The sequence below is a fragment of the Tachyglossus aculeatus genome, chromosome 5, assembly GCF_015852505.1.
Source record: "Tachyglossus aculeatus isolate mTacAcu1 chromosome 5, mTacAcu1.pri, whole genome shotgun sequence".
Taxonomy (NCBI): domain Eukaryota; kingdom Metazoa; phylum Chordata; class Mammalia; order Monotremata; family Tachyglossidae; genus Tachyglossus; species Tachyglossus aculeatus.
The window spans coordinates 83,117,189-83,128,464 of NC_052070.1; the positions used below are offsets into that span (position 1 = coordinate 83,117,189).

Consider the following 11,276-nt stretch of genomic DNA (forward strand, 5'->3'; position numbering starts at 1 on the left):
TAATAGTGTCGACAGCTGTGAACTGTAAAAATCCAACTTAGTAATAGAGCCATGCTAATGTTGGTATTTCAAGCAAGCAACAAAGGAGAGCTGAAGAAATATAAATGGTCAGCCCTTGAACAGGTTACAGGAATGAGAAATATTCTCTGCATTGACTATTGATTCTGGAATGGTTCCAGTCTCAGGATTCAAGATTCAATTTTGGAGGGGCTACACAATGCCAGAATTGATGCCACATGGCTCTAAATATTTTAATTTCTATTTTTGATGTTCGATTTTTACACACTGAATCACTCTAACACAACTTAGAGAAATTATGCCTTGCTCTGAAAGGAGTGCTCAATCTTGAGTTTCCCTACATTAATTTTGTTTCACCCTCAAAGGCCTCCTTAAAGATTTATATGTTTTGGGGAACATTGATAGCAACAAAGGGAGAAATCATTTCCACTTGGGATTCCTTAAGAATTCAGTTCACCTAAGGATTGAAGAAAAGCATTTCTTACATTTATGCCCTTTTGACCCAAGGGCCAATCAAAAACTTCATCTAGGCTCACACAAGTGTTAAAAAGTCTTCGGGTGAAACTAATTCAAACTTCTTTTGTTGATGAGGACATTCCAAATCTACTAGGTTCTCTCTGATTTAGGCTTTTATTCCAAGCACCTCTGCCCCTGATCTTACATAGCAGTAAAACTTCAGACTGGTAATGTACTTACAATCTGGAATGCATAAAGAAGAGAATGAGGGACCCAATGCTGAGTACAAAGACCATGATCACCTAAAAGCACAGTACATAAAAAGAAATGTCAAGTACGTCTCTCTCTCCCCCTCCTTGCCCTTTCTCTCCCTATTTCTAATTATCATTATAGTGCACATGGCATGACCCAGAAACTTCACTGAATCAAATGCATTGGAGAAAAAGGATTTGAAAAAATCTGAAGTCAAGGATTTTCAATAAACTCCTCATCTCCAGTCCAGAATGGAAAGATGGTATTTTTTAATGGTATTTGTTTTTGGCTTACTATGCACCAGGCACAGTACTAAGTGCTGAAGTAGATACAAGCTAATCAGACAGGAAACAGCCTATGTCCCACATGGGGACTCACAGTCTTAATCCCGATTTTACAGAGGAGGTGACTGAGGCCCAGAGAAGGTAAGTGACTTGCTCAAGGTCACACAGCAGACAAGTGGCAGAGTTGGGATTAGAACCCAGGTCATCTGGCTCCCAGGCCACAGTGTTTCTCAGTGTGTCTCTGTTTATATGCAAGAGTATTAATTTGTAGTGTAGAGGTCAATGTAGCCACAGAGATGATTCTGCAAAAGCTGCCAGATCTGGGATATCCTAGCCCATGGCAGTGGGAGATAAGAGCTGCTGACATCAGTCCTTGTGGATTATTTCATTTCTCATTCCAAAACTGGAAAATACCACTCCAGTAACTATCATAAGGTGGTCAGAGAAGTGCCACAATGGGTTCAACTTCTATTATCTTTGGAAATTAAAAGATGTCAACCCTCCCTAGAAATTCTGCCTGGTAATCACGTGACATGTTCCCTCCCTACCCTTTGACCACTTTCTACTACTGGCTCTCTTCCCCCCTTTAAATTTTGTTGTTTTTCTCCCCTACCCCAAGTGGCCTCTCAAATAGTTTCCCTCCTCCTACATATACCCCACATCCTGAGCCCATGACTGTGAGCCCACTGTTGGGTAGGGACCATCTCTATATGTTGCCAACTTGTACTTCCCAAGTGCTTAGTACAGTGCTCTGCACACAGTAAGCACTTAATAAATATGATTGAATGAATGAATGAATGAATCCCCAGGTCTCCTTCACTCCTATTGGAATCTGTTTTTAATTTATTTTTCACCTGGATCACAACTGGTCTGGAATGGGAGAGGGACTGGTCTTATTCCCTTGGCAGTGATGGTCTTTGGGGTTGTAGCTCTGGGGCAGGGATGGCCCAACAATGAAACAGGACCAAAAAAAAGCAAGAGGAGTAGGAGTAGTAGTAAGTGTTTACCATATGCTGAGCATGATACTAAGATTTGAGAAAGCATACCCAAAGGGGAGTTAAACTTGGTCCATGGCCTCCAGGGGCTCACAGTCTAAAAATAAGATGGGAAAGTGCTTGGTGACAGACACACGAGGAAAAATGAGAGACTATAAATACAAAGAAACATGAGGCATCATAAAAGTAGAGTGTGTTATTTGTTAAGTGCTTACTATGGATCTAGCACTGGAATAAGCACTGGGGTAGTTATAAGCAAATCAGGTTGGACACAGTCCCTGACCTACGTGGGGCTCACAGTCTCAATCCCTATTTTCAGATGAGGTAATTTAGGCCCAGTGAAGTGAAGTGAAGTGAAGGTCACACAGCAAAGTGGCAGAGTTGGGATTAGAACGCACAAACGTCTGATTATCAGGCCCATGCTCTATCCACTACACCTTACTGAGATCTGAGGGTGCTGCCACGGTGGTCATAGAGAACCAGTCGCATCCAAAGTTTCCCAAGATCTTATAATTCGTAGACATTGCATGCAGCTACTGCTTAAATCTCTCACAGCCCCCTATGGCCATGGTGTGTAGGGAACAGGGGCCCTGGGGGTCACAATGGGAAGCTGGAAGAGATTTGGGGGGTTTTATTTGGTAATTTGGTGGAAAAAGGCCAAAGGATACAATGCTGAAGCTTAAACAACCAGCAGTCCAGCATGCCTGGGGTATTTTGGGAGCAAGTACCCAGTGTGTTTTGCTGCCCTGATCCCAACATGCCTTGTGCATGTGGAGCCATGGGAATTTAAATTGCAGCATTTTGCCCCTCTGTCTCTGTCTTCATCACAAAGATGAAGGGTAGGGTATGGGTGCCATGGGGTGAAGGGGATAGATTTGGGGGTGGAGGAGCCACAGGAGCTAGGAGAAATAGGAAACAGTTTAAAAGGCTGTGAAAAGGAGAAAAAGTGCCGAAAAGGGGAGAAAATGTTCTAAAAGGGTGATGGGCAGGATTTCCCCATCACTAGAGTGATGACATGGCCCTTATCTCTGCCAAAGTCATGACATGGCCAGAGACTTTAGGATGATAAGGTGTACTTGGGCACAGGCTAAGGGATGTTGTGAGAGGAAGGGAAGCTCAGCAAGTCAGCAGTGAACTTTTGTTCTCGCCTGTCCCTCCTTCGACCCTGGCCCATGTCCTGCCTCTGGCCTGAAATTCCCTCCCTCTACACATCCACCCAACTAGCTCTCTTCCTCCCTTCAAAGCTCTACTGAAAGCTCACCTCCTCCAGGAGTCCTTCCCAGACTGAGCCATCCTTTTCCTCTCCTCCTCCTCCCCATTGCTCCCTCCCTGTCCCCTATTCCCTTCCCCTCCCCACAGCACTTGTGTATATTTGCACATATTTATCACTGTATTTTATTAATGATGTGTCTACTTGTTTTGTTTTGTTGTCTGTCTCCCCCTTCTAGACTGTGAGCCGGTTGTTGGGTAGGGACCGTCTCTATGTGTTGACGATTTGTACTTCCCAAGCACTTAGTACAGTGCTTGTACACAGTGAGCACTCAAATACCATTGAATGAATGAATGAACTAGAAAGAGATGCTCTCATCTCCAGTCTGACTTGCTTTGAGGTCCCAAGTCAGTAACTGTACCTGTCCCGGGAAATGGAAATAGGGTACATCTTCACCAGATGGCCAGAAGGAAAAACCACCCAAAGCAAGGGTAGAGCAATGCACAACTAGCTTCAGCTACTAGTTGATGATGCTTTGCGTGCTTTGAACAACTGCCTTAAAGTCTCAAAACCAGAAACCCCAAATATTTATTTCAGGAGGAAAGAGCCTGATTTAGAAGTTGCTGATCAGAACAGGGATAGTTCATATCTTTTAGACTGGGAACCCACTGTTGGGTAGGGACTGTCTATATATGTTGCCAATTTGTACTTCCCAAGCGCTTAGTACAGTGCTCTGCACATAGTAAGCGCTCAATAAATACGATTGATGATGATGATCATGGAGGAGAGGACTTGGCCAGATCAAGAGCCTGGCTCTTCCCACCGGCCCCTGGGCAGACCCAGAATCCTGATCCCAGCAAAGAGGGTTTCCATGCTTACTCATTGTCATATTTGGAGTCAGGCAAGAACTGGAACCACTTACCATCACACGACCCACAAAGGTCTGCGCTGACAACATCATCTCTATCCATTCAATAAAGGCTCCTTGAAACCTGACAATCGTTTTGTGGGACTTCTGAAAGGTCCTGTGGCTGAGCACCTGTGGTGGACAGACGCCTGATGAAAGGACAAGATTGGCAGGGGAAAAGGTGCTGCTTCTCTCCAGCTATGATTCTAGACTTTAAGCTTATTATGGGCAGGGAATGTGTCTACCAACACTATTGAATTGCACTCTTTCAAGCACTTAGTACACTGCTCTATAGTAAGTGCTCTGTAAATACCATGGATTGAGCTTGGGTGTGTCCATTTTGCAATTTGCTCCCTTGCTGCCACAGCCCCCAACAATGACCAGTCTTAGCCTGCTATGTGTCCTGTTTGCAACATCATTCAAAACAAAAAAAAAATAACATTATGGTTATAATAATGACATTTTAAATGTACTACATACCAATCACTAGCCTAGACACAAGAAGATCAGAGCAGACACAGTCCCTGTTCCACACAGGGCTCATAGTCTAAAGAGGGGAGAGAACAGGAATTGTACCCTTATTTTACAGATGCTCCTTATGGACAGGGTATGTGTCTGCTCATTCCATTGAACTGTACTCTCCTAAGTACTTAGTACAGTGCTCTCCACATAAACACTAAATACTATTGATTGATTGATTGATGAGTAAAATGAGACCCACAGAAGTCAAGTGACTTGCCCAAGATCACATAGTAGGAAAGTAGCTGAACCAGAATTAGATTCTGTGTCTCCTGATTTCCAGATCCATGCCATTTCTACTAAGCCACCATGAGTCTCATTAACTGAACATATCTTATTCAAATTTTTTTCCCCTTAAGGCTCCATGTCCAGTTTTCCTCTGCCATAGGGTGTGGTCTGCATGGGGATCTTATTTTCTCTTGCCACAATTTTCCACCTCCTGCTTTACTGAGAATTAATTGAAGAACTAATTGAACTTGATATAAACACCCTCAAACAAGTACATCCCCTAAGTGGCATAAACCAATAAACCAATTAACACCTATAATAATGATGGCATTTGTTAAGTGCTTACTATGTGCCAGGCACTGTATTAAACGCTGGGGTGGATACAAGCAAATTGAGTTGGACACAGTCCTTATCCCATGTGGGGCTTATAGTTTCAATCCCCATTTTACAGATCAGGTAACAGAAGTAGTAAAATGACTTGCCCAAGGTCACACAGCAGACAAGTGGAAAAGCCAGGATTAGAACCCATGACATTCTGATTCCTAGGACTGTGCTCTATCCACTACACCATGCTGCTGGTCCTTCTGTGAATTCGTGTTTACCCATCCTTAGCATACTTGCCTATATTTATTAAATTACCCATTCAGTTATTCATTTTGATCCCTCTAGTTTAATATATGTTTGTGCTTGTGGGCAGGAAACATACTTCTTTATTTTATATTTTCCAAGCACCTGATGTGGTATGCCGTACCAAGTGGGTGCTCAATAAATACCACTGTTACTGTCCAACTGTGGGGATCAGCTGTTTACCCTAATGAAAAAATGAAGAGGGAGATGGGGAGAGCTGAAGCAAAGCAGAGTTAAGTTTTCATCTAAGAATCATTGGTGACTACTATGAGAAGCAGGAAATGGGGCTAGAAGATAGGAACTGTGATGAGCCCTATGTTTTAAGATTATTCCCAATATAGAGTTTCAGTTAGTATCATGTCCTAGCTAATTTAGTATCATGTCCTAGCTAATTTCAGGATATTTGCCCTCATTTAGCCTGCATATTCACTCTATCAAATCATGTCAGTTCTACTTTCTCCCATTTTTAGATTCTGCCCCTTTCTCTTAACCCAAACTGCTACCACAGTGATCCAAGGACTTACCACATCCTACCTTACTTACTACATCAGCATCCTTGTTGACCTCCCTGTGTCCTGTTTCTTTACTCTCCAATCCATGGTCCACTCTGCTACCCAGATCATTTTTCTAAAATTCAGTTCAGTTCACATCTCCCTTCTTCATCAAAATACTCAAGTGGTTGCTCATCCATCTCTGCACCAAACCAAAACTCCTTATCATTGGCTTTAAAACACTCAACAGGCTCTTCCCCTCCTACCTTACCTAAGTGACCTCTAACTACAACCCAAACCACACACTTCACTACTCTAAAGTCAAACTTTTCACTTTATCTCAGTCTCACCTTTCTCAGTGCCCTCCTGTTGTCCTTCCTCTGACTCTCTACCCCTGCATATCCACAGGCTTCCTTTCTCTATATCTTCAAAACCCTACTAAAATCACATCTCCTCCAAGTGTTCTTCCTGAATTAAGCCCTCAATTCCCCACCTTAGCCCTCCCTTCTGCACCATCAAGACATTTAGGTCCATTCCCACTAAGAACTTTCCTATCCACCCCTTTCCTTACCTTATAGGACTTATGTGTATATCCATCTGTAATCTATTTTAATGTCTTTCTCTCCTTCTAGAAAATAAGCTCCTTATGGCTAGGGATCTTCTATACCTATTACCTCATATTATATGCTCCCAAGCACTTAGTGCAGTGTGCTGCGCACAGTAAGCACTCAATTAATACCATTGATTGATTAATTGATTAAACTGGAACATTCAGTCTTCACTTTTTCCCTTAGGAAGCTGCCTATCTGGTTTCTGCTAGGCAGTCAATCCTTGGGTTAGTATGGTCTTCAGTGGCCATTTGTCCTGGGCATTTGATCTCCACACTGTCCTTTCTATTCATCCTTCCCTTTTGTATATCCCTACATGGTACAGGAGATTTCTGAAAAATATTTTTCAAGTGGAAAACGGCTTCAGGGTCCTTTCTTTTTGGGTCAAATCTTCTCCCTAGCACCAACGTTGTTGGACTGTACTCTCCCAAGTGCTTAATAAAGTGCCTGCACACAGTAAGCACACAATAAATATCACTGATTGATTGAGAAGAGCTACACCTGAACATTGATCATTGTGCCCACTGCAGAGCACACCCCTGTAGTCCTCACATCACTATGTCTGTCTGATGGACAAGTGGGGCTTTCCCAGGCCCCTGGCCTATTTCCCAACTCTGCTGCCATCCTATTAAGTCTATTGGAAGTCCCTAACAGTGGGTGGAAGGGGAAGCAGTGTGGCCTAGTAGAAAGAGCATCAGGCCTAGAAGTCAAAGGACCTGAGTTCTAATTCTGGCTTGTCTTCTGGGTGAGCTTGGGTAAGTCAATTTGACTGTGCCTCAATTTCTTTATCTCTCTGATGGGAATTAAATGCCTGTTCTGTTTCCAACTTAGGCTGTCCCATGTGGGAGCTTGACTGAATCTTACCTGATTAACTTGTAACTGCCCCAGTCCTTAGAACAGTGCTTGGCAAATAGTAAGAGCTTAACAAATCTTACAATTATTATAATTATTTGCAGCAAGGACTATTCCACAACATATGCAGCATATACCAAGTAAGTCAACTTCTGAATCCAATGAGGAAGTGTGCATGAAGAAACATTCAAGTCAAAAATCTACTCTGGCAGAGAGACTTCAACCAGTGGCTTTGATTTGATCCATATCCTGCAGTACTATTAGAAATTATATTAGTCCTAAATCCCATTTTTTGGGTGTGAAATAAGAGCAGGGTTTGTTAATGTTAGTAAGTTGATTGGATTCCAGTTTTTGGTAGTGAAGGAGTGTACATGAGGCTTCTGTGCAGCATGGCTCAGTGGAAAGAGCACAGGCTTGGGATTCAGAGGTCATGAGTTCTAATCTTGGCTCCGCCGCTTGTCAGCTGTATGACTTTGAGCAAGTCACTTAACTTCTCTGTGCCTCAGTTACCTCATCCGTAAAATGGGGAGGAAGACTGTGAGACCCACGTGGGGCAACCTGATCACCTTGTATCTACCCCAGTGCTTAGAGCAGTGCTTTGCACATAGTAAGCACTTAACAAATGCCATTACTAGTATTATTAAACCATTCCAGCTAAAAACATTGTGTTTCACTGGAATTAGAAGTAGCAGCCTTCTTCCTTTCTTGATATGGAGCTGTATAACCTTTCAGAAGACCTTCTCACTCCCAGACCCACCCCTTCTTGCTGCCCTCACTCCATCATGGCCAGACTACTAAAGATCACTGAGATAACAACGATTATGCATCCAGACATGTAAAATGAAAACCACATACTGTGTTAGTGTTGCTATTGCAATATTTAGATTTCAGATTCAGATACTGCCTAATTCTCCAGTAGTGTGACACTGTTCCATCCCCTCCAAATCACCAACTCAGACCTTTTTATAACTTTCATACTTATTCATTCAATCATATTTATTGAGTGCTTACTGCGTGCAGAGCACTGTTCTCACACCACCAGTAGCATATTTGTACATTAGATATTAAGTACCATTTAAGTTCATTTGCATCTTTCCATCCTCCTTTTCCTCCTATCTGTAAATAGTTTTGTGTCGGTTCCCCCTCTTAGACTGTTAGCTCCTAGCAGAGCACTGTATTCTGCCAGGAGCTCATTAAGTTGGACTGACTGGTTGATTTAATCTGGCTGTGCCACGAGTCTGTTTTGTGACCTTGGGCAAGTCACTTAACTTCTCTGGGCCTCAGTTGCCTCCTCTCTAAAATGGGGATTAAGAGTGTGAGCCCCATTTGGGACAGGGACTGTGTCCAACCTGATTAACTTCTATCTACCTCCACATTTAGAACAGTGCTTCGTATATAAAAGGGCTTAACAAGTACCATAATTATTATTATTATTATTATTATTAAGCAACCACAAAGACCTGAGGCAGGTGAAAGCTTATTTCTATCAGCCACCATAGGGAGCAGTAGCTAGCTGCACAAGGAGGCGTTAGCACTTGTCTTATCCTGGAAACTGGGGAAAATCAGGTGAACGTATTGGCTGTTTTGGCAATGGAGGCCCCTTCAACCCACGGATGGACTGGAAATGAGGCTTGACTGTTATGAATCATCTTTGATTCAGTTATTCAAACAAGGGGAAGCTAGGAAGTGAGACTCCAGGATTTGGTTCTCACCATCTCCCTATTTCCACTGAGGCTTTGGCTGCCGCCTGAGAGGATGAAGATAGAAATGTTCTATGCCTTGAAAAAATAGTAAGCAAGAAATATTGTATATTTGCAAAGCCACCCCTTTTGGGGAAATATATGGGAAATGTCTTCAGTAGAAATTGCCTTATCAATTGGGCTTTTTCTCGGAGTCAAAACAGTAGACATGCATTTCATAGTCAATTTGCCCAACCATCACCAGAGGGAGGAAAAGATTTCAAAAATTTAATTAAGAAAAGCAACACATACGTTATATTGGAAAAAAAAAATGATTTCATCCCTGAGGCCAAAACTCCCTAAATCTTCTTACCTTTCTTACTTGAAATACTTTTGAATGGAATTTGGTGTTCCTGCAAATCAACAAAATGAACAGCCCAAAAAAGAAGGTCACAAAGGAAGAAAGGATAAAGGCTGTCTGGATTTCTCCTGTGCAGGGGACAGAAGAACCAACACTTCCCCGGAGCACCATTTTTCTAAGCTCTTCCTGACTCTGCAGCCTCTGCCCAGTTCAACATGGAACGTTTCTACATGGAATGTTACACATGTTGTTGTCAGTCCTTTATGATGTCATGGCCACATGGAGCCGCTCCAGTAAACAAATCTTCCCTAGCACCAGCTCCTCTGGTATTAGAAGGAGAAAGCTGCATAACAGAGATCAGGAAGTAATCCTCGAGACTGGGTAGTCCAGGGTCCTCGCCACCTAAAGGGTGACCTTGATCTCCATTCCTGACCATGACAGTGATTAGCTGAGAGATCTTGGCAAAGTCACTGACTTTGTGATTCAGCCTTTCATCTCTAAAAGGAAATGTTAATCCCAGTGTGAGCCTGAGTTTTAAAACACTGTTACTTAGTAAATAAAAAAGTTGTGTTTAAAAAAAATAGCACAGGACTAGGAGTCAGGAAACCTGGGTTCTAATCCTGGCTCCACTTTGCCTGCTGGGTGAGTTTGGGCAAGTCACAACTTCACTTGGCTTCTGTTTCTTCATCTGTAAAATGGGGATTAAATATCTCTTCTTCCTCCTTTTGACTGTGAGCCCCATGTGGACAGAGACTGTCTCTGATGTGATTGCATTTATCCCAGCTCTTAGCACAGTGTGTGGCAAACAGTAAGCACTTAGCTCTCAAAATATAACAATTATTTTTATAACATTTTATTAAAGTTTTTTCTGGTGTTTCATCTATGTGTGAAACATATTCATCATCTGGGTGACATCTGAATCTGTTAATCAGATTTACTTCCCCAAAATCAGATTTGTTTGCGACTCTCTTTTCCTCCCTCTTCTATCTTCCTCCCTTCCCTCCTCACAGCCCAGAACTAGTAGCCCAGTGGTGTTAAGGGCAGAATGGAAGTGATTCTTTCATTTTCTCAGATGTTTTCAGAGTTTTAAAATATGTCTAGAATTTTAGTGCCTATGGGAGGCAGGGAAAAAGCTGGTGGGAGGGAGGTTAGAATTAATTACACCTAAGCTGATCTGGCCAAGAAGATAAAGCTCAAGGAAATTTTTATGACTTGATGAAATAAGAACTCTCTTGTTCCTTATGTATGCAATGTGGACAGTTGGTTTCTAAAAGCAAGTGGTTGTTGGTTTCCTTCTCCCTTAGACAGGGAGTCCTATGTGTGATGGGGTCTGTGAACAATCTGATTGTTTCATAAATACTCAAAAACTTGAGAGTAAGCGCTTAACACATGATGTAGTGGATAGATCATGGGCTTGAGAGGTCATAGGTTCTAATCCTGGCTCTGCAACTTGTCTGCTGTGTGGCCTTGGGCTAGCCACTTCACTTCTCTGTGCCTGTTATCTCATCTGTAAAATGGGGATGAAGACTGTGAGGCCTGTGAGAGATAAGGACTGTATCAAACCCAGTTTGCTTGTATCCACCCGAACAGTTAGTACAATGCCTGGCACATAGTAAGTACTTAACAAATACTAATATTATTATTATTTTAAAATAGATCAATTATGATGACAATGATAAGGAAGTAATTTGTCACTTTCTCTATAAATCCCATTTAATGCTATGGACCACCCCCTTCTCCCGGAAATAATATTTAGCCTTGGCTTCACTTACTCTGTCCTCTCCTGGTT

The 11,276-nt window shown here is 42.4% G+C and overlaps 1 protein-coding gene across 2 annotated transcripts in view; it reads right to left on the reverse strand.

Moving 5' to 3' along the window:
* The window catches only part of KCNU1 (potassium calcium-activated channel subfamily U member 1), a 112,607-nt gene extending 102,949 nt beyond the window's left edge, over window positions 1-9,658 (reverse strand). For both annotated transcript variants that reach the window (XM_038746959.1, XM_038746958.1), the window contains exons 1-3: window positions 9,500-9,658; window positions 4,138-4,254; window positions 715-776 (exon numbers count right to left, since the gene is read on the reverse strand). In XM_038746959.1, coding sequence (XP_038602887.1) covers window positions 715-776; window positions 4,138-4,254; window positions 9,500-9,658 — 338 coding nt within the window. The remainder of the gene's footprint in view (window positions 1-714; window positions 777-4,137; window positions 4,255-9,499) is intronic.
* Between the last annotated feature and the right edge of the window lie 1,618 nt (window positions 9,659-11,276).